Source organism: Peromyscus californicus, unplaced genomic scaffold (assembly GCF_007827085.1).
Source record: "Peromyscus californicus insignis strain IS unplaced genomic scaffold, ASM782708v3 Scaffold_20__1_contigs__length_68692818, whole genome shotgun sequence".
Taxonomy (NCBI): domain Eukaryota; kingdom Metazoa; phylum Chordata; class Mammalia; order Rodentia; family Cricetidae; genus Peromyscus; species Peromyscus californicus.
In genome coordinates this window covers 65,519,777-65,543,614 of record NW_026294503.1, presented here as the reverse complement: position 1 = coordinate 65,543,614, position 23,838 = coordinate 65,519,777, and the positions used below count along the sequence as shown (strand labels likewise).

The 23,838-nt window shown below is 47.3% G+C and overlaps 1 protein-coding gene, 1 long non-coding RNA gene and 1 pseudogene across 2 annotated transcripts in view; 2 read left to right on the top strand and 1 right to left on the bottom strand.

Annotated features, from left to right (window-relative positions):
• Slc4a8 (solute carrier family 4 member 8) overlaps positions 1-739 on the bottom strand; it is a 71,473-nt gene extending 70,734 nt beyond the window's left edge. The window contains exon 1 of the mRNA XM_052748998.1: positions 504-739. Within this exon, the coding sequence (XP_052604958.1) occupies positions 504-551 (48 nt within the window). The 5' untranslated portion in view covers positions 552-739. The remainder of the gene's footprint in view (positions 1-503) is intronic.
• Positions 740-6,668: 5,929 nt separating this feature from the next.
• Positions 6,669-10,793, top strand: LOC128116346 (uncharacterized). Its single transcript, XR_008220435.1, has 3 exons — positions 6,669-6,837; positions 8,191-8,302; positions 10,453-10,793. It is a non-coding gene; the product is annotated as an uncharacterized LOC128116346 (long non-coding RNA).
• A 6,085-nt stretch (positions 10,794-16,878) lies between these two features.
• Positions 16,879-19,402, top strand: LOC128116187 (c-Myc-binding protein-like; annotated as a pseudogene).
• Positions 19,403-23,838: the final 4,436 nt, after the last annotated feature.

The following is a 23,838-nucleotide window of genomic DNA, read 5'->3' as shown; positions in this document are numbered from 1 at the left end:
TGACCCCTCACCGCTTCCCTGGTCCATGTGCATCCCTATCCATAACTTATCAGCTGTCTGGGCAGCAGGGCGGGGATGCACAAAGCCGGCCACCTTCTCAGGAGCTGTTCCCAGCCTCCCCGGGCTTTGCAAGGCTTCCTCTGAGCCACTGAGGAACCAGAATAAAAAACACAATGACCCGCGAAGGTCTCCGGATACCCTCTCGTCCACCTACGGTAGGAGGAGGCAAGGCCAGAAGCCGGCGTCTGCCGCCAAGGGGGACCCGCGGACAGAGGTCACTGCTCCGGGACACCAGGCAGCAGGCGACGCAGGGGATGCAGCGGTGCCGGCGGCTCCGGACTCGGCCCAAGGTCACCCTCCCCGGCTGCCGGAGCGCCCCCTGGTGTCCCACGCCAGCCTCCCCCGGCCCTGGGGGACACGCCTGGAGCCCCGGCAGGAGCCGGAGCCGGGCGGTGGGCAGGGGACCCAGGCTGGGCCGGGGAGGAGCGGGAGGCGGGGCCCACCTGATAGCTGAGGACGCCGTCCGGCTCGTTGCTCCCGGCGGCGGGCATGGCCGGGCGGAGCCTGGGCTCGCCGGTGGGTTCCAGCTTGAGCTGCAGCAGTCCGCGCGCCCTGGTCCTGGGTGAGCCGATGGCACACGCGGCGACCCCCAACCCTGAAGCCAACGGTCAACCATCCACCGGCGCCACCTTCATAGCCACCAGCCGGCGAGGCGCCCGCCGCAGCCAATCAGAGAACGGCCCGAGCAGCCAATCAGGGCGCGGAGCACGGGAGGACGCTGTCCGGCGGTACCCTGGGCTACCCGGAAAGAGGGGAGGAGGGCGCCAGAGAGCCAACCCCTCCCAGGGCCGGTTGCCATGGAAACCGCCTCCCTCCCTGGGGGGGGGGTGGCGGGGGTAGTTCTCTGGGCTCAGAGGTCCTTCCAACCGCTTGCTAGGAACGAAAAATCACAACTGCCGCTGTTTGCAGTTGCACCCGACTCTTGGGCAAGTGTCGGGTTTGCCTCTCCTGATTTTATTCCTCGGAGGATGGGTTTTAAATCAGGAGAAAATCTCCCTCAGAAACAAAGATGGCAGGAGGAAGCAATGATGAGAAGAGAGGGACTCCTAAAATTACTTGTTAACCCTTGAGCTAGTGGCCGGATTGAAAAGCGTCAAAGAGCAGCAGACAGGGAACAGTCAGGCCCCTCCACAGGCTATGAGACTTAGGCTTCCCTTGCCTCTCAGATTGACAGCAGACGGTGGAGTTTGAGCTGAGGATGACTTCAACTTGTCAAAAAAAAAAAAAAAACTTTAAGACAAATTATTATCTAACAGCCGAACTAACAGATCTGAGGCAAGGTTGCAAATGATGAGTAATGCGTTCGATTTGATCTGGTTTTGAAAGAAAACAAAGTAGTTACTCATCCGCGGCTTAAGAGAAAGAAAGGGCCTTTTGTCTTATATGCACTATCACTTGAGACTGGAGGTGAGTCCACACTGTTGGGGGAAAGGGACCACTGCAAATCAGTTTCAGCCTCTGCCAGAACCGCAGAAGGGAACGTGACAAGCCAAAGTTCAACCCTAGGGTGGTGCGGGCCTCTCCTCTAGCATTCAAGGGGCCGAGGCAGGCCAGCAGCAAATTCAAGGCCAACCTGGACTTCATGGTGATATCCTATCTCAAAAAAAAAAAAAATCAACTTCTGCATACCATTCTTTGTATTATCACCCAAAATGGAAACAAGACGGAGCCTAGATGTCCCTGAAAAGAAACTATAGTTCTGGAGCTGGGGAGAGGCTCTGTCTAAGAAGTTCTTCTTTGTAAGTGTAAGGACCTGAGTCCAATGCCCAGAACCCGAGGAAAATCTGCATCTGGAGGCAAAAGCCCGTATCTGCGTTGCTGAGGAAGGTAGAGAAAGCAGGGCCTCTGGAGCTTGCTACCCAACCAGTCCAGACCAGTCCATGACGAGCTCCAGATCTGGTGAGAGACTCTGTCCTAACAAACAAGGTGGAGAGGGCTGGAGAGATGGCTCAACAGTTAAGAGAAGTTGTTGCTCTCGTAGAGGACCTGGGTTGGGTTCCCAGGGCCTACATGGTGGCTCACAGCCATCCATAATGGCAGGTGAGGGAATCCGTCCACCTCTTCTGGCCTCCTCAGGCACAAGAAATGAATGTGGTACACAGACACACGTGCAGGCAAAACACTAATGCACATTAAAAAAAAATGGAGAGCTATTGAGGAAGACATCTGACATAGACCTCTGGCCTCTAAATGTGTACTCACATATGAGTCACACAGGAGTGTGTAACACACACACACACACACACACACACACACACACACACACGGAGGCTTATTCTTAATTATGAATGCCCGGCCTTAGCTTGGCTTGTTTCTTGCCAGCTTTCCTTAACTTAAATTATCTCATCTGTCTTTTGCCTCTGGGCTTTTCCTTTTCTATTCCTGTAGACCTTTCTTAGTTTCTTCCTCTGTTGCTGACTGTGTAGCTGGGTGGCTGGTCCCTGGAGTCCTCCTCCTTCTCTGGCTATTTCTTCTTTTTCTCCAGATTTCTCCTTCATTTATCCTCTCTGCCTGCCAGCCCCACCTATCCTTTCTCTTGCCTCACTATTGGCCCGTTCAGCTCTTTATTAGACTATGGAGTGTTTTACACAGGCATAGTAACACAGCTTCACAGAGTTAAACAAATGCAACACAAACAAAAGTAAGCCGGGCAGTGGTGGCACACGCCTTTAATCCCAGCACTCAGTGGGCAGAGCCAGGCGGATCTCTGTGAGTTCGAGGCCAGCCTGGACTACAGAGTGAGATCCAGGAAAGGTGCAAAGCTACACAGAGAAACCCTGTCTTGATTTTTTTTCCTTGTGCCTCTGTACTCTGCATAGCCTTAAAGGATGCTGAGCATCTAAGAGATTGCAAATATATGTACATTTACTTCAATCTCCTTATAAATGTAATGAGGTCCAGTATGTAAAGGCCATTGTCACCAAGCCTCATTATCTGAGTTTGATCTGCAGAACCTACGTGAAATAAAAAGAAAACCGATTCTTGGGAGCTCTCCTCGGGCCTCCACATGCACAGCATGGCATGTGTGTGTGTGCACACATTTTATTGAGCCAAAAGGAAGAGAGCAAGCAAGCGCTCACGTCTGGGGCGAGGATTTAAGAGTGGTAACGCATGCCGGGTAGCCACAATCGGGCCAACACAGAAAGTGACGTTGAAAAGAACAGTAGGAGCGAGTGTTGCCATTATAAAATGCTCTTGTCATGCTGTGGGGGATGGATAATGAGTTCAGACTGCATTTCCCTTGTATAATAAAAAACTAGGCTGCTAAAGGTTTTGGGGAACTGTAGGGGATGGATAATGAGTTCAGACTTCATTTCCCTGGTATAATAAAAAACTAGGCTGCTAAAGGTTTTGGGGAGCCCTTCCAATGCACCAGGACATAATGACATAAAATGTGTCTGTCATTCCTGGCAGTAGCCATGGCATCTCTATTCTCTCTGTGTTCCACTGCCGAGAAAGCTGAGTCACAGAAAAACTAAACAATGTCTAGATCAGGCAGTCATTAGGCAGGGCCTGGATCATCCTTTGTTGATTAAAATGGCCTTGCTGAGATCCCCTGTACCCAGCCCTGGGTGTCTGGAGCAGGGGAACCAGCAATGAGAACAGCTTACACCCTTGGGACTTCGAATTTAGAGAGGAGACAGGAATTAAGTCAAGGCTGTTGTAGGTTATGGCAGCCACCGTGAAGGAAAGTACAGGGCTATGTGACAGAAGGAACCCGGTCACGTGACAGGGGACGCCTCTTTGTGGAGCTGAGGACAGCCTAGTGAGACAGATGAGTCAAGGTGAGCCTGTCTGACCCTGGAGTTCCTGGACAGTGCGCTGCATGATCTTGAGAAAGCTGCCAGATGGATTAGAGGGCAGCCCTGAAGCAGGGCGTTCATTAGACTGAACTTCAAGAGAGGCCAAGGGGGCAGCCAAAGGGAGGGTGTGGCCGAATGCCTCACCGCCCATAAGACAGGTCTCAGCCACAGTGAGAGAGGGCAGGGTAGGGCAAGGGATGTGATCTCCAGGAGCCCTTCAGTTCAGATGTGGAGGCAGAGCCTCTGGCCCTTGACTTCAGGGTCAAGAGCCCCATCTTCTGGCCTCTTGTGAGAATTACAAAAGGAAAGTAGGCCAGAGCCAGAGCGGATGAGGCTGCTGCTGAGGGAACCCTGCAGACCCTCTCCTAAGACTCATCTGTCTTCCCTTCCCAAGCTGGGCTGGCATGGTACCAGGCATCGGCCTTAGTGTAAGACTCACATCCCTACACTGGTGTAAAAAGTGCAACTGAGTGACTGAGCCTGGCCAGCAAATGCACCCTGGAGGAGCTGGAAAAAACACTCAACCAAGGAGCCGCACTAGCAGCCCCTTGTGGGGCCTGCAGTTGGCCTGGAACGGGAATAAAGTGGACAGAAAAATGCCAGAACACACGTGCCGAGACAGAAGCCACAGAGGCACGTCAGACTCACAGGACAGTCGATGGGGAGCCACTCGATGGGGTGACCTCATCTAGCCCTTGCCACACCTCATGAGGTAGATTCCATCATCCCATTTCACAGATGCGAACCTGGAGCTTAGAGAAGTCGGTGGCCCCAGGTCACCCCGCCAGGGCAGGAAGTGCATGGGGATGCTGGGGGCCGAGGTCAGGTGCGTCCGGTCCAGGAGAGAATCTGCTTACACTCCTCCCAGGGGGCTCCCCTGTCTTGTACAGACCCCACCCTCTCTTTGTGTCTTTTGTCTCTGCTTCTCTCTCCTCTCACACTTTGGGAGAAAGAGGGGGATCTTAAAATTCCTGGATACAGGATACATCATTTAAGTCTCTGTCCGGGTGAGTACACAGAGCACACAAATCTGCATACTGTACACAGACGGAGCTGGTCGACAAGGATGGTTCTGAGAAACTCACTGGTGGGCAAGTCCATGATTGTGCAAACATTGTAAAGTACACTTCACACAAATGGAGTCTACCTACACAGACTAAGAGGACTACCACGTCACTCAGCCATACAACCCTCAAGGATCACCATTGTTCACATGTTCTATCCTCAACCAAAATGTCTTTATGTGTGTGAGTATGTGAGTATGTAAGTGTGAATGCATGTGAGTATGTAAGTGTGAATGCATGTGAGTATGTAAGTGTGAATGTGTATGCATGTGTGTATGTGTGAATGTGTATGCATGTGTGTGTGTGAATGTGTATGCATGTGTGTGTGTGAATGTGTATGCATGTGTGAGTATGTGTGAATGTGTATGCATGTGTGAGTATGTGTGAATTGTATGCATGTGTGTGTGAGTATGTGAGTGTAATTATATTACTGGAAGACATTAGCATTCTCTTAACTAAGAGACAAAATGACAAAAATACAAGAAACAAAACATCTGAGAAAATGTTCTATAATTGCAATCAATTTTTTTTTCATCAAAAGCATCTTAATTTTTTTCCCATCAGCTTGGTTTTCTGTTCCAGTGCTTGGCATCCAGTCAGGGACCTCGTTGCACCCCAGGCTCTCCAGCTGAATCCTATACCGGATTTTGTTTCTTTGTTTTTTTATTTGTTTGTTTCTCCCCACTCCTGTGGTGGTATTGTGTTCCCCAAAATATTGTGCACCCTAATAAACTTATCTGGGGTCAGAGACAAAACAGCCACTAGATACAAAGGCTAGAAAATGGTGGCACTCACACCTTTAATCCTAGCATTCCAGAGGCAGAAATCCATGTGTTCAAGGATACAGCCATGCATGGTGACTCACGCCTTTAATCCCAGAAAGCAGCCTTTAATCCCAGGGAGTGGTGGTAGAAAGCAGAAAGGTATATAAGGACTGAGGACCAGAAACTAGATGCATTTGGCTGGTTAAGCTTTCAGGCTTCTAGCAGCACAGTTCAGCTGAGAGCCATTCGGATATGAGGACACAGAGGCTTCCAGTCTGAAGAAAAAAGCCCAGCTGAGAAATTGGCCAGGTGAGGTTAGCTGTGGCTTGTTCTGTCTCTCTGACCTTCCAGCATTTCACCCCAATAACTGGCCCCGGGTTTGATTTTATTAATAAGAACTTTTTAAGATTCCTGCTACACACCCCCACTCCCAACCCCACCTCACCCTAGCACTGAGGATTGAACTCAGCACACTGTACATGCCAGGCGAGCACTCTACCAATTGAGCTACATCCAGCCCTTTCTGTCATCAGGAAAAATGTCGTCTCCTGATAGTCCTCTTAATTACACACCTAAGCCCAAGGAAAGGTTGGAGAAAAGAGGGATCCAGGAAAGACTTAATTAGGTCTTGTTCTTGTGCGGTCTGGGAGCACTTCCCGTGGAAGAGACGGCGGGGGGGGGGGGGGGGGGGGGGGGGGGGGGGGGGGACTTCTTTGTCATGCCAGAAAGGTTAAGCAGGTGCATGATTTGCTTTCAGCCTCTGCCAACTCACAGCCTATCTAACGGGATGAGAGAATGCAATTTTCTTTGTTCACAGCATGCTGCCAGCCTGGAACACTGCATGTCACAGGAAAGAAAATGAAACGCCACCAAAACAAAACAAAACAAAAAAAAACCCTGAGCGCCAGCTCCCGACTGCAGATCACTCCCCCTCCCCATCAGCACCATCCAGAGAGCTTCCTTGTGCCCGACTCATTTACACCTTGCTCCAGACTAAGCGAGACTCTGAGAGGAAGCACAGAGGCAAAGACCCGCCCCACCCCCTGCCTTCTTTGCAGCTCTGATGAAGACATCTAGACAGAAGCAGAAGAGGGAGAGGCGAGAGCAGAGCACAACAGAAAAACATGTCATAGGAAATTGTCACATGTAAGTGAAGGCTCGAGAAAAGGAGCTGTGGGACTCCAGGACCCGATGGGAAGCCGTCGGGAATTTGCAAGAAGCAGGTGTTCGCAGAGGACCACTTGCCAAAGCTCTTGATACCAAATCTGAGCCCTTGTATGTTATGCTAAACACATTTGTCTGATCTGTTTCTAACCCAGCCTAACCCTGCTCAGAAATGTTTGTTTAAAGTAGTTTCACTCCATATCTTATCTTCTTGGGATAAGATCTGTGTGTGACACTCAGGCAGGAAGTTCTTGGCTCACTTCTAGCCCTTGGGCCTGGCCTGGCCTTAAGGTGGCAGTGAATCCAACCTCTGTAGAGCTCAGGCAGAGTGTATGTGTGTGTGTGTGTGTGTGTGTGTGTGTGTGTGTGTGTGTGTGTGTTTGGGGGGGGTGTTGTTGGGGTGTGTGTGTGCTGGTCCTCCTTGGATGAAGGAAGGAAGGAAGAGAAGTTGAGTATCTGCCTTTTGACTTCTGGTGAAGATGTTAAGTAGAGCTGGCACTACCCTCTTGTACCCATTCGGCAGTTCTGACCGCTGAGCACAGCTAGGGCACAGGTGCTGTGTTTTCCACGCCATCTCCTTACATCTAGAGACTGAGGTGGCACAGCTGGGCGGGGCTCTGTGATCTGAGGAAGCCAGCTGTTCTTCCTGGACTTTCTTGTACACTAGCCAGCAAGGGGGTAAAAGTGCATAAGACTGGCATGAGTACCTCTCATGTACACGTCAGCGTCTCTACCTTTGGACACAGTCAATGCTGGGGACCACTGTGACCTCAGGATGTCCAGGCAGAGGCTGCCATTGCTGTTGATATCAGGGTGATAGATATTGGTAGTGAAAGCCCCTTTGGGGGCTTGAACAGATGGTCTGTAGGGAAGTGGATGGTCAGGAAAAATCACCTCCTTGGTAGCACTGTCATTAGCCATCCCCCACGGGTCCTGCAGAACACTGAGCAGGAGGAGCCCTCTGTGAGTCAGTCAGTGACTTCTGGATCCCATTCAGAACCATGTTCCGGCTGCTCAGGCCTAGCAGGCCCCACAGGGCTGCCCAAGGCAGCCAGCCGGGCCACAGGTGTTTCTGTGGTTTTTTTGTCAACTTGAAACAAGCTAGTCATCTGAGATGAGGGGTTTCTCCCCATCAGGTTAGCCTGTAGGCGAGCCTGAGAGACATCACCCTGATTAATGATTGATGTAGGAAGACTTAGCCTATTGTGGATGGGACCACCCTTGGGTAGGCGGTCCAGGATTGATAAGAAAACAGGCTGAAGAAAACTATGAGAGCAAGTCAGTCCACTGCTAAGTAGCCTTCCTCCATGATCTCTGCTTCTGTTCCTCCTCCAGGCTCCTGCCCTGACTCCTCATGCACGTCTTTTATTCCAGCACTCAGGAAGCACAGGCAAGCAGATCTCTTGGTTCGAAGTCAGCCTGGTCTACATAGAGAGTTCCAATAATGGTGAGGACAACATAGAGAGACCCTGTCTCAAAAAACCCATAAATAAATATCACACACACACACACACACACACACACACACACAATTAACAATGCATTTCACTTAATTGTGTGGTTTCCTACAAATATAACTCCAATTGGCCTGAACCATGAAAATCACAGCCCCCTTGAGTGGTTCACTCCCACCACCACAAGGCCAAGCCTGGGCGTGATTCCTTCTCTGCCAATGAGAGTTTCATGTCTCTTTCATTTCTTTTTCCAGTGCTGAGGACCAAACCCAAGTGTTTGTTTGGAACCTCTAGCTCACCCCTGCATGATCCGAGAAGCCCCATTCCTCTCTCTGTCCCATGTGGGAGGCCAGCTCCCACCTTTTCCAGGGTTCCTATGAGGAGGAGAGAGGGATAAGAAACTTTTAGATAGAGCCGGGTGGCGGTGGCACACGCCTTTAATCCCAGCACTCAGGAGGCAGAGCCAGGCGGATCTCTGTGAGTTCGAGGCCAGCCTGGGCTACAGAGTGAGATCTAGGACAGGCACCAAAACTACAAGTAGAAACCCTGTCCTGAAAAAACAAAAAAAAGAGAAACTTTTAGATAGAAAGATAGTGAAGAGGAGATAGAAACACTGGATAGCTTCGGGAGGACCCAGGTCAAAACCCAAGGGCCTTTTCCTTATTCAAAAGGCTTTTTATAACATGCCAAGGGGTAGGGCAAAAGACCGCCCCCTTACTAGATCAAAGCACACCATACAGCCAAGTATAGACCCTTCCAAACACCTGGTAACCACACCCATGGTCAAATCATCCCCTTAAGCAGTCCTGCGGGATAGAGCAAGCTCAGATTCTCTGACCCTGAGTAATTTGGGTCTCCACACTCCCACTCCAAACCCTGCCTACTCAGACAGTCTCCAACAAAGGAAAGGCACCAAAAGGCCCAGTTCTGAGTTCTTGGTGGCTACCGCAGCTTCCTCCTCTGAAGTTGCCAGCCGCCCAAGTCCCGGCCTAAGCGGTCAGCCTTTGACCATACTTGGGCACACCCCCCACCTTGTGGTTGATACATCATCACCCCTCACCTACAACCTATAAAATCTTCCTGCTTTCATCTGGGGGCACAACTCCTCCAGCCCTTATCTCTGGGACCTGAGGACCTGCCCAGGAGTTGCATTGTTCAAATACACATGTTGTTATACTTTTTCCATTCGGCTTGATCTGGCCTACTGCATCAGTGGAGAAACCTATTATGGGGATGGGGCAGGGAACCTATTACCGAGACCTTGGACTCGCTAGGCAAGCATTCTACCATTGAGCTGCACCCCCAGCCCCATAATTTCCACTTTGAAAAGTCTGTCCGTGACACACATAAGCTTACTGAACAAATTCTCACAACATTCTGAAAATAACCATGACGACTACTTGCCTCTAGAAGCACGATGTCTGGCGTAGACATAAATCCAATCCAGGCCTCTCTTCCAGTGCTACATGTAGCCCCCGAGGCCTTTTATTTTGCAGTTAATAAGAAAGAAGAGAGACTCGGTCAAACATCCGGGCTGGAGCACAGGGGATCAGGCGTAGACTGTGACCCTGTTTCCTTGGTGTATCTTTCCCTATGGCCTTTTGCCAAACAGAAAAGGCCAGACTCCTTTCACAGGAGGCAGATTGCTCTGGTCTCTTCTGTCCCTCAACAGATAAAAGGAGCAAGTATTTGCCAGATTCACCAGAAACCACAAAGGAAGGAAAAAAAAAAAAAAGCCCAACTCAGGGACTGGGGGGTGTAGCTTAGAGGCCGAACACTTGCTAGTGTGGGCAAGGCTTGGGTTTGACTTAGTATGTGGGGCGGGAGCCTCTAGTCTTAAAACACATTGGAGTCTGACGTGATGGATCACGCCTATAATCCCAGCACAGAGAGGCTGAGGCAGGGAGATGGGGAGTTCCAGGCCAGGCTATAGAGTGAAGCCCTATTAAAACAATCAAAAAGCCCTCAGCTGGGTCTCCGGGAGGTGGGCGGGGCTAGACTAAGCCCCTTACAGCCCCTTTAGAACCTGTGTATCAGTCCCTGTCTCTCCAGAACTTCTTGCCCTTAGCCCTAGAAGAGGGAGACTTAAAAGTCCTACAAACCATTTTCTAGTACCTTTTTTTTTTTTTTTTTTTTTCCACAGCGACCCAGAAAAGGAGCCATCCAGTCACCCCGGGACACCTGTCCTGACAGAATCACCCTGACAACGACAGCCCCTTCCCGGGATCAACTGGCCTCACTGAAACTTCTGCCTGTCCAGGGGTTCTCAACCTTCCTAATGCAGCGACAACATGCCCAGCTTTTCCATGGAACTCCTCCAGTCCTCTGGTCCTTGTGCCTGCACGGCATTTTACCCACAGCCATTTCCTCAGTGCCCCTTGGGATCATTTTTGTCAGAGCTGGCAGCTTTCTCATCGGGCAGAATTCCCAGAGATAATGTTCGGTTGGAACCTCCAGCTTGCTCCTGCACGATCTGGAAAGCCCCATTCCTCTCTCTCTCTCTCTCTCTCTCTCTCTCTCTCTCTCTCTCTCTCTCTCTCTCCCCCCCCCCCCCCTCCAAACCTTGCCTCCCACTCAGAGAATCTCCAAGGAATAAAGGCACCAGAAAGCCCAGGGCACCAGAAAGCCCAGTTAGGCCTTCTTGACGATTATCACAACTTCCTCCCCCGTTGCCTCCAGCAGCCCAAACCCCCCCCCCCCCCGCCCCCGCCTAAGTGGTCAGTTTTTGACCATACTTGGACACAAACCTAGCTTGTGGCAGACCCGGCATCATCCCTTACCTACAACCTATAAAGTAGCCCTGCTTTAGCTCAGGGGTGTAGCTTCTCCAGCTTCAATCTCTGGGGCTAGAGAACTTGCCTGGGAGTTGCTTTGCTCAAACCTGTTGTTATACTGTTTCAGTTCAGCTTGATCTGGCCTACTGGTCAGCAGAGAAACTTATTATTGAGAGGCAGAAAACCTATTAGATAGGAATGCAAATTCTCTGCTTCTTCTGGCCCACTTACACAGAAACAAAGGAGACTGACTGCTGCTGTCCCTACCACGTCCTGGGTGGGTTTTGTTGTTATGTCAACTTGAGGCAAACTAGAGTTCTATGTGAAGAACCTCAATTAAGAAAATGCCTCCATCATTACATTGGCCTGGAGGCATGTCTGTAGGACATTTTCTTCATTATGATTGATGTGCAAAGGCCCAGCTCACTGCAAGCAGTGCCAGCCCTGGGCAGGTGGTCATGGGTTACATAAAAGAGCCAGCTGAGCAAGCCATAGAAAGCAACTCAGTAAGAGAGTGAGTCAGTGTTTGTCCATGGCCTCTGCTTCAGGTCCTGCCTCCAGGTTCCTGGCCTGATGTCCCCTCATAGTGGACTGTAAGCTGTAAGGTGGTAAAATAAACCCTTTCCTCCCCAGGTTTCTTTTCCCGGTGATGTTTGTCACAGCAACACAAAGCAGACTAATGCACACCACCACCCTGCTCCCTACTTCTGAGATAGAGAGGAAATATGCTCATGACCCACTTACGTCACCTCAGCTGTTTTCTGTCCTGTGTGTCTCCAGGGAGACAAGAAGCCCAATTGGTTTAATGCCATATGATCTACCACATGCCACATTTTGCCACTGTAATTTAATTTATTATAGATATTGTGACATGGATCTGTTTTTCTGAGTAGGTCCTCTCTTACATCCATTATCTGGCAATTAACTCTCTAATTGATAAAGACTGGAACTTTTCACATTTTTCCCCCTACAAATGGATAATGTTTACACATCGAGTATGAATCAAAAACATTAAGAATGGCTTTTTTAGTTTTGCTTTTATGGGAGGTTGGTTTCCTTTTGTTTTGTTGAGGCTGGTTGGTTTGGGTTTTGTTTTGTTTCTTCATCTTGAGGACAATCTTGTTAGAGTTAAAAGAAAGCACCAAGGCGGGCAAGTTGTAAGTCCCAGCAGCTAGGGGGTGTGGGGGGGGGAGGAGAGAGAGCGGTGCATGGGGGGGACGTGGGGGGGTGTGCGTGCTGTGCGCATGCGGCCACACAGCAGAAAGTGAAGAGGATGAGGTTGGGTTCAAGTTTCAGAGGAAGAGTGGAAACACCCAAAGTACCAGAGAAACATACGGAAGCTCTAGCCAGCATCCAAAAGAAAAAAAGAAAGAGGCAGGAAAAAAGGGGAGGGGAGTTACAGGCATGACCACAGATACACATAAAGCAGGTTACGTTTGTTTATAGAGGAGACCCAAGGAATGAGGAGTCCCACAGAACATCCACAGCACTGAGGAAATGGAAATGGTTTGTAGCAGGAGACTGCCCTGCCGCGCAGCCTGAGGTATAAAGGAAACACACACACACACACACACACACACACACACACACACACACACACACACACACACATCTGCCTCTGCTCACAGATGAGCACCGGAGAATGCAGGAATGTTATACACACAGGCTTTTCTCTTCCACAGAGGGACTTCACCCAGAAGGCTGGCGTGGATGCTGTTTACAGAACCAGGCCTCCCCCAAATCTCCCAGACTCCTGAAACAATAGAAAACATTCCTATGAAAGAGGTCCCAGTACTGTGCAAAACAGTCTATATGATGCTTAGTCCAGACCCTTATCCTGAGCATCATTAGTCAATGGAGCCCATTCTTTTATATATGTATATCTGTGTGGGGGTGTCAGATCTCCTGGAACTGGAGTTACAGACAGTTGTGAGCTGCCATGTGGGTGCTGGGAATTGAACCCAGGTCCTCTGGAAGAGTGGCCAGTGCTCTTTTTTTTTTTTAAGATTTTTTTTTAGTTTTATTTTTTTTTCTATTATCAGCTTGATACAGTCTAAATTCTTATCCTAATAGTGAAATGTTTCACTGAGGCTTGTCCAGTGATTGGGTAAAACCAAAACTTATTATAAGCCACCGTCATCCTAGGGTTTCCCTGCTGTGTAGCCTCCCTGGATCTGTGGGCTGCAGTCTGATTGTTCTTTGCTTTATATCTAGTATCCACTTATGAGTGAGTACACACCATGTTTGTCCTTCTGGGTCTGGGTTACCTCACTCAGGATGATATTTTCCAGTTCCATCCATTTGCCTGCGAATTTCATGCTGTCATTGTTTTTCTCTGCTGAGTAGTACTCCATTGTTTATATGTACCACATTTTCTTAATCCATTCTTCAGTTGACGGGCATCTAGGTTGTTTCCAGGTTCTGGCTATTACGAATAATGCTGCTATGAACATAGTTGAGCATGTATCTTTGTGGTATGATTGAGCATTCCTTGGGTATATGCCCAAGAGTGGTATGGCTGGGTCTTGAGGTAGATCGGTTCCCAATTTTCTGAGAAACCGCCATACCGATTTCCACAGTGGTTGTACAAGTTTGCATTCCCACCACAGTGGAGGAGTGTTCCCTTTGCTCCTCATCCTCTCTAACATAGACTGTCATTAGTGTTTTTGATCATAGCCATTCTGACAGGTGTAAGGTGGTATCTCAGAGTCATTTTGATTTGCATTTCTCTGATGACTAAGGATGCTGAGCATTTCCTTAAATGTCTTTCAGCCATTTGAGATTCTTCTTTTGAGAATTCTCTGTTTAGCTCTTTAGCCCATTTTTTAATTGGATTGTTCAGTATTTTGATGTCTAGTTTCTTGAGTTCTTTATATACTTTGGAGATCAGTCCTCTGTCAGATGTGGGGTTAGTGAAGGTCTTTTCCCATTCTGTAGGCTGTCTTTTTGTCTTATTGACTATGTCTTTTGCCCTACAAAAGCTTCTCAGTTTCAAGAGGTCCCATTTATTAATTGTTGTTCTCAGTGTCTGTGCTACTGGTGTTTTATTTAGGAAGTGATCTCCTGTGCCAATGCATTCAAGAGCACTTCCTACTTTCTCTTCTATCAAGTTCAGTGTAACTGGATTTATGTTGAGGTCTTTGATCCACTGGACTTGAGTTTTGTGCATGGTGATAGATATAGATCTATTTGTAATCTTTTACATGTTGACATCCAGTTATGCCAGCACCATTCGTTGAAGATACTTTCTTTTTCCATTGTATAGTTTTGGCTTCTTTGTCAAAAATCAGGTGTTCATATGTGTGTGGATTAATGTCAGGGTCTTCAATTCGATTCCATTGGTCTGTAAGTTGAATTTTATGCCAGTACCAAGCTGTTTTTATTACTGTAGCTCTATAGTAGAGCTTGAGGTCAGGGATGGTGATGCCTCCAGAGGTTGCTTTATTATACAGGATTCTTTTAGCTATCCTGGGTCTTTTGTTTTTCCATATGAAGTTGAGTATTGTTCTTTGCAAGTCTGTGTAGAATTGTGTTGGGATTTTGATGGGGATTGCATTGAATTTGTAGATTGCTTTTGGTAAGATTGCCATTTTTACTATGTTAATCCTACCTATCCACGAGCATGGGAGATCCTTTCATTTTCTGAGATCTTCTTCAATTTCTTTCTTTAGAGACTTAAAGTTCTTATCAAACAGGTCCTTCACTTGTTTAGTTAGTGTTATCCCAAGGTATTTTATGTTATTTGTGGCTATTGTAAAGGGTGATGTTTCTGACTTCTTTCTCGTCCCTTTTATCATTTGTGTATAGGAGGGCTACTGATTTTTTTGAGTTGATCTTGTATCCTGCCACTTTACTGAAGGAGTTTATCAGCTGTAGGAGTTCCCTGGTAGAATTTTTGGGGTCACTTATGTATACTGTCATATCTGCAAATAGTGAAAGTTTGACTTCTTCCTTTCCAATTTTTATCCCCTTGATCTCCTTTTGTTGTCTTATTGCTCTAGCGAGAACTTCAAGTACTGTATTGAATAAGTATGGAGAGAGTGGACAGCCTTGTCTTGTTCCTGATTTTAGTGGAATCGCTTTGAGTTTCTCTCCGTTTAATTTAATGTTGGCTGTTGGCTTTCTGTAAATTGCCTTTATTATGTTTAGGAATGTTCCTTGTATTCCTGATCTCTCTAGGACCTTTATCATGAAGGGGTGTTGGATTTTGTCAAAGGCTTTTTCAGCATCTAATGAGATGATCATGTGGTTTTTTTATTTTTCTTTCAGTTTGTTTATATGGTGTATTACATTGACGGACTTTCGTATGTTGAACCATCCTTGCATCCCTGGGATGAAAACCTACCTGGTCATGATGGATAATTTTTTTGATGTGTTCTTGGATTCAGTTTGTGGCCAGTGCTCTTAACTGCTGAGCCATCTCTCCAGCCCCACAGCGCATTCTTATGGAAGAAGTCACAGGTACTTTGCAAAAGACATGCACTATACAAAGGAGTCTTGATGTGCTCATGCCTTGAGCTTTGTTGTGATCATTGGCACAAGGAAACTTTTTTCCAAAGTATGATGTGCTTAAATATGCCAAATGTAAGCTGCTAGGGGCCAGACTAGAAGTTTGAACCAGCCTAGGTAACTAACTTATGCTGAACCGGATTTCCTTCTTGACAATCTCAGGTCATTCCACAGCTGGCCATGGCGTTTGCAGGGATTCACACACACACACACACACACACACACACACACACACACACACACACACACACGAGACTTAGGTAGGCAGACTCTAGGTACCCTGGACCAGCCTCTTGCCTCTCTATTTGAAGATCATCTCCGCTTACAACAGAAAAGACCGGTTCTGCAGTCTTCCATCCATCGCTAAGACCTACCTAGGGATTTGCTGTGGGGCAGTCTTTCTGTACGCTGTGAATATGTGTTGCTCTCATTGGCTGGTAAATAAACCTGTTTTGGCCAATAGCCAGGCAGGATAAGTTTAGGCTATACAATCAAGCTAGAGATGAAGAAGGGCGGGGTTGGGGGCAGATGCCAGCCAGCTGCCGAGGAAGCAAAACATGTAGAATATGAGGTAACAAGCCACAAATCACCGGCAAAGCATAGATAAGAAATATGGGTTGATTTAACTCTAAGGGCTAACAAGTAATAAACCTGAGTCATGGGTCAAACATTTACAATTAATATAAGCCTCTAAGTGATTATTTGGAAATGGCTGCAGGACAGGGTGGGACAGAGAAAAGCCTCGGTTTACAGGGATCTGCTTGGTTCACAGCCTCGAAGGACAGCAGGTCAACCCAACAATGTCTCTACACTGCTCCAGTTAGTGACCACTCAGGTCCTGTGCCCCAGAGGTATCATTTCCTAAGTGTTTAATGGAGGTTTCAGTCTGCTTCCTCTTTACTAGGCCTGAGTTTGAGAAAACATACACAACTCTCTTGTTTTTATTTTTTTTAACCTACTTCCCTATAGCAATGTTAGTATAATAGTTCTTGTTATTTTTGGTCATATTCTTTTAGTTGAAAGTGCCAGAAACAAACAAATTTCCACCATTCAATGGAATTCTCATCAAAATTCCAATGCCATTCTTCTCAGAAATAGAAAAAAAAATCCTAAAATATACACAGAAGCACCAAAGACCATAAAAAGATAAAGAAGGGACGGGAGGGGGGAGAACAAGGGAATCCGTGGCTGATATGTAGAACTGAATTGTATTGCAAAATAAATTAAAATAAATTTAAAAAAAAAAAGATAAAGAAATATCAAGTGAAAAGAGCAACTCTGGAAGTATGGTCGCATCTGACCTCAAGTTCTACTACAAAGCCAAAGTAGCAAAAACAGCGTAACACCAGCTGAGGAAATAATCAAGTTAAGCCTATAGAACAAGAAAAAAAAATCTGTGCCAACTATACATTAGAAAGGGGATTATCTAAAGTATATAAAGAACTAAAAAAAAAAGCTAAACACCAAGAAATCAAACAATACAATAAAAAACAAGCTAACCAATAAACTGACATTCTCAAGTGATAAAGTATAATGGCCAAATACAGATGGTCAATATCACTAAGCATCAGAGAAATGAAAACTAAAAACTACATTGAGATTTCATCTTACCCTGTTAGAATGGTAATCATGAAGAAAACAAGCAAGGGCTGGAGAGGTGGCTCAGTGGTTAAGAGCACTGGCTGCTCTTCCAGAGGACCCAGGTTCAATTCCCAGCACCTACATGGTGGTTCAGAACCATCTGTGGCTCCAGTTCCAGAGGACCTGTTGCTCTCTTCTGGCTTCCATAGGTACCAAGCACACATGTGGTGTGCAGATGTACGTGCAGGCAAAATATTAATGCACATAAAATAAAAAAATAAAAATTTCTAAATATAGAAAACAAACAACAGGCCACCAAAATTCTTCCATGGGTAAAGTTGGTTGCCATCAAGTCCTCAGGACCCACATAGTTCTTTGTATGCACTGTGGCATGCATGCTCTCATGTGTGTACACACACACCTTTATATGTACTGAATGAATAAATGTAATTTAAAAAATAAACATCAAATGCTAGTGAGAACGCCAAGAAACAAAACCTTATACAGTGCTGGTGGAGTGCATATACACTGCTGGCATACACACTGCTGGCATACACACTGCTGGCATACACACTGCTGGTATACACACTGCTGGCATACACACTGCTGGCATACACACTGCTGGGGGGGTGCATATCAGTCCAGCCACTATGGAAATCAGTATGGTAATTTCTCAAAAAACTAAAAACAAATATGACCCACCTACACCACTTCTGGACATTTACCCAAAAGTCTCCAAGCCAATATGTCACCGGGATACTTGCAGATCCATTTACTGTAGCACTGTTCACAATAGCTAACATCAGATGTCCATCAACAGAATAGGTAAGGAAAATATGACACATAGTTATATTATACACACACTCACACATACATATATACATGCACATGGTAGAATTTGTTCAGTCATAAGAACACAATTACGTTGTTGTGGAATATTATTGTAAAGTGTGTTGCGTTTTTTTTCCTGCTGCTTTTGTTAACAATGCAAAGATGTGTTGCTTTTGTTTGATTAAATAAAATTAACCTGCGATCACGCCAGGCGGTGGTGGCGCACGCCTTTAATCCCAGCACTCGGGAGGCAGAGGCAGGTGGATCTCTGTGAGTTCGAGGCCAGCCTGGACTACCAAGTGAGTTCCAGGAAAGGCGCAAAGCTACACAGAGAAACCCTGTCTCGGAAAAAAAAAAAAAAAAAAAAAAAAAAATTAACCTGCGATCAGGAGGCTGAGTCAGCAAGTAGTCGACAGGAAGGAACCAGGAGTAGCCAGGGCTCTGAGTGAGGGCTGAGCAGAAGGACACTCTGGCAGAGGGAGAAGGTCAGCTACTTGCTATTCAGCCTCTCTGAGCGAGCAGAATTCCACCTCAACCTTTGAATCCTGAGTTCTGTAGAGGGATAGAGATCTAGATAAAGTTTCCTTTAATAGATTTGAAAGAGTTGATGCCTAAGGGAACAGAAGCCCTCAGGTTGTGGCCTAATCTCTGCTGGTAGCTGCCAAATTGCAGTCCCTGGTTAGGACAGCAGTTGCTTAAGGGGAAATCACTGTAAGTAATAAAAAACCAGTTAACAACATTATGTCACTTGCATAAAAGTGGACACAACTGAAGGCTATCATGTTAGGGAAAATAAGCCAGATTCAAATGTTCTCTCTATCTGGTTCTCTATTCAAATAGAAGAGCTATTATCATAGATTCCATATAAAGACATAAAACCATCCATGTCTCTGTGATATGACAGAAGAGAGCTAACTGCCTAGGGGCATGAAGGGGACTAACAGGACGGGGAAGGGAAGGAGGTGTGAGTAGGACTGTGGGTGGGACTTGTATGAAATTGTCTTATACAAGCTGCGCCATCAAGTGCTGCTTGGAGCCCGCCAGCCTGTGTCTCACAGCTATGCCGCTGGGGCTGTCACAAAGCCTGTGACAAAGCCACCGACTCAAAGCGCGAGCAGTTCCGGAGATACTTGTGGAGAAGTTGAGAGGGGGGCTTGCTGAACTGCTGACAGAGTTTGGGTAGCCTTGTTTGAAGAACCAGAGAAGCCCACCGGTGCTCTGGATTTTTAAAAGCATCACTTAGTAGCTGCTACCCCGGAAAACCCAGAAATAGAGCTGCTTCACCTAGAATTGGCAGAAATGAAGTATGAAGTATGAAGCTGCTGTAGAGGAAGATAAAACCTGAAAGCAAAGCTTGCTAAGGATGAGCCACCTCAGGAGGAGAAGTGCGCGGAATAAGATTCTTCTCAGCTGAAAAGACGCTGAAAACTGGTTTTGTATCACTTGGACAGCTTCTGTAGTATATAATATTTCCTGAAAAGATGCTATAAACTTTTAATATGCTAAATCCACTCATCACACTTTAATGTTATAAACACATATACATAGAATCACCAATAAAAACTCAATATAACTTTCTTTGGGTCTTAAAGCAGGAGACTCCAAAGTAGATCTCAAAGAAAAGCTAAAGAGCCACATAACTTTTCACCTTCAAAGATGTTTTATTTATTATCCAATCAGGAATGATGGTACTGGTTTGTATTTTAGCTAAGAGATTTAGCATGGAGCTGTTCCTTGGTTGAGGGCTTGTGGGCACACTCATTCTCAATAGTGTATTCCCAGTGGACAGCTGGACAGACCTGTGATGTACGACGCTTCTGCATCACTCCCATGCATTATCTGCTCCTTATACAATACGGAACAAATAACTCTTCTCTGCCGCCACTTTGCCTTAGATAACGTTGTGTGTATGCAGGTGTGACCTCTGACACCATGGTTCCCGTCGACGCCGTCACGCCCCTCTGATAATGCCGCCCTGCTGTGCCATGGGCTTCAGTGCATCCTGGTTGCACGTCCATCTGTGTTGTTTCCAGTTTGCTTAACGCTGCAGCTACTGATTGTAATTTACACAGCTTCCCACAGGACTACGTGCTTACCCTGCCTCACTTAGATCCTTAGTTGAGCACAGAAGAGAGATAATATAAAATTCTGGGTTCATGCACAAGCTGGGGTGGGAAGGGGGACGAACCATCATGTCACAGATGATTATGTCATTATATAGTGCTTTTAAAAATCCCTTCAAAGGTATTTTTTGAGCCTTGGATTAATTTTATCTTTACTGTCCCTGTGAGGTAGGTACGGCAAGTGTGAGGGGAAGTTGGGTGCTGAATTGTTAGGCCCCAAACTGACACTTTTATGAAGTTGTTGCTAACTGTAGACCCCTGGGCAGGTCAGTTCATGGCCTGGAGATTCACTTTCCCCCTCTGTGCCATGAGAACCTGTGCTGCCTACCTCACAGGGCTGGTGTGAGGTCAAATGAGATAATGTACACGAAAGATTTGTAAACGGCAAAGTACCGAAAAAGAAAAGAAAAGCCGTACCACCTAACTTCAGTGAGAATTTGTGCTGACAGAAAAGTTTAACCACCGGGGAGTGAAAGTAGTGTCAAAGAGAAGAAAGGAGGAACATGAGGTGGAACACAGAAGAAGTAAGTATAAGAATAATGAATTCTGCCGGGCGGTGGTGGCGCACGCCTTTAATCCCAGCACTTGGGAGGCAGAGCCAGGCAGATCTCTGTGAGTTCAAGGCCAGCCTGGGCTACAGAGTGAGTTCTAGGACAGGCACCAAAACTACACAGAGAAACCCTGTCTTGAAAAAACCAAAAAAAAAAAAAAAAAGAATAATGAATTCCAGGTACAATAGAATCCAGGGGTCAAAAAATGTCCTTGGGGCCGGGCGGCAGTGGCGCACGCCTTTAATCCCAGCACTTGGGAAGCAGAGGCAGGCGGATCTCTGTGAGTTCGAGGCCAGCCTGGTCTAGAGAGCGAGATCCAGGAAATGCGCAAAGCTACACAGAGAAACCCTGTCTCGAAAAAAAACAAAAAACAAACAAACAAACAAAAAGATGTCCTTGGGTCCTCCCAGCCTTCACTGGCTTGCCTTCTCGGTTGGCGCTACATTCGGTTTGCCTATCCTTCCTCACGTAACTGTAAAGACGACCACTCTACACTTCCACCTCCAGCCTCCCCAGCTGGTTATTCCACCAGTGGTGACGGGAGGAGAGGTGCAAGTCTCTTTCTTCTTGTCTCAGAACATATCCCAGGGAAGACCGAAGGACCTGCTCCAGCCATATGCAAACCCTAAGCCAGTTGCTGTGACCAAAAGATCACAGACCTGCTCCCGCCGATCTGAGCTTCCCATGAGCTAAGGAGCAAAGGCAGGCAACCCTGTTCTCGGGGAGCCCAGCTCCCCACACTCTTAGTTAACTCCACAGACCAGCAATTCTCTGTCCAGCAGGCAGCCCTGTTCTCAGGGAGCCCAGCTCCCCACACTCTTAGTCGACAGTTAACGCCACAGACCAGCAATTCCCTGTCCGGCAGGCAGCCCCAAGGCCCATCCATCCCTTCATGTAGCTCCTCACGTATTTGTGTCTTTCTGTAACAGAAAGCTGAAGCCAGGCCAGGCTTTGGTGGTGCACGCCTCTAATCCCAGCACTTGGGAGGCAAAGCCAGGAGGATCTCTGTGAGTTCAAGGCCAGCCTAGTTTACAGAGCTAGTTCCAAGAAAGGCACAAAGCTACACAGAGAAACCCTGTCTTGAAATACAAAACAAAACAACAACAACAACAACAAAAACCAAAAACCAAAACAAAAAAGAAAACTGAAGCCATTACTAAACAGGAAGGGCAGATAATCTAGTTTCACTCCCCCTGAGCCCACATCCCTTGCCTGCCCTCAGGCAGAGATCACTGTGGCCCCCAGAAATGAGAACCCGAAGTCCCTCCAGCTGTGGCTGCCACAGGTTGTACAGATTGCCCTTGCACAAGCTTAACTCCCACCAGCTGCCCCGATCAGAGGTCTGCATCTGCCAGAGGAGGTGGGGCTGTTCAGTCTGCACAGGAAGAATATTGGCTAACAAGGGCCAGGCCTGGACTTCAGACCTGGTAGCAAAGCCAGAGTAATGAGGAACTTTCGTTGCTATGAGGTGTGCCACAGCTGGAGTACAAAACCAGAGGACATCCTGGCAGGTACCTGGACATCCCCCCAACAATGGAAACCTCACCAACCCCTAAGGGGTGTTTCTCTGGGAAGTGACATGAGAGGCCATGTGTTACACAATATTTGATCACACTGTGATACCCCAAGACTGTGTTAATAGAGTTAACCTTGAATTGGGACGGAGCCAGCGACTAGTTGACAAGAATAAGCCATAGAGAAGAAGGACCCAAGATATGCATAGAGAGGCCCAAGAAAGAGTGGGGAGGGACTTGGAGATTCGTGGGCTTTTCTTGGTCCCTTTGGGTCTGGGAAGTGTGGAGGGAAGGTCAGCTGGCCACTCCACCGCCGATTTTTTGATCTATAAGGTTTTCACTCCAATATCTGACTCCTGCGTCTTTACTGATAATAGAACCACTTAGGAAAAACACCAGCCATGGGGAGCAGATGTCACCCTCTTAAATGTACCCTTGTCTTGTCCTCTGTGTTAGCTGCTCTGGAAGCAAACCCAAATGAAAAAACTTTATTTCTAAGATTTATTTTTTATTTTTACGTGTGTGTGTGTGTGTGTGTGTGTGTGTGTGTGTGTGTGTGTGTGTGTATGTGTGTGTTTACACCAGATCTCCTGGAGCTGGAGTTACAGGCAGCTCTGAGTCTAAGCCACCTGCCATGGGTGTTTGGAATGGAAGTCAGGCCCTCTACAAGAGCGGCAGACAATCCTGACAGCTCAACCAGCCCCAGCCCCACCCCCACAAGGGACAGCACTTTAAGTGGTATATCCTGTGTTCAAACCTGTCCAATCTAACCTCCAGGCTCAGCCAAGCCCACCAGCAAGCTGTGGAAGGTTCCGCTCAGTCTCTGAAAATGAGGAAGTAAAAGATTTCAGTTAGAATCGTGGGCACAGATCCTATGCACTGGCTCCTCGGAGCCTTCTTCTCAGGCCCAGGATACTCGATGGCCTTTAGTCTCCTTGGGGGGAGGGGGGTGAGAGGTGCTGATGGGTGCTGTTGGGGAATGTTTGTTTACACTGGGTGAAGATGTGTCACTGTGATTGGTTCAATAAAGAGCTGACTGACCATAGCTAGGCAGAAGAGACTAGGCAGGACTTCCAGGGAAAGAGAGGAACTCCGGAGGGATGGAGGCCCTCAAGACACGCCAGTAAGACATTAAAGAAGTCGGACATAAGGAACAGAGGAGAGGTAACGGAGCCATGTGGCAGCATGCAGATTAATAGAAACAAGTGAATCTGAGTTATAAGAGCTAGTTGGGAAAAAGCCTAAGCTAAAGCCAAGCTTTCGTAATTAATAAGTCTCCCCGTTATTTGTGAGCTGGTGGCTGAACAGAAAGTCCAACTACAGGCTGCCTCTGTTGCTGCTGCGGTTGAACACACAACGTTGACTCTCTGAGCACTGCCCACACAGCATGCAGACATTGTCTCACCTAAATTTCACAACAAATCATATCCATAACCGCTTTTTAATAAAGAACACAGGTTAAGACACCTGTCCACAGACACAAAACTGGCAGCTAACTGAAGGGTTTCCTGGAACCCACAGAATCTCCTTTGACTGGAGAGGGGAGGGGGAGTTCTCCCAGGTTCCCCATCCCCAGGCACGGCTCTCTCCTATAGCATCTGCTGAGACATAATCCTGTGACGGGCAGTTGTAATAACCTAGAACCT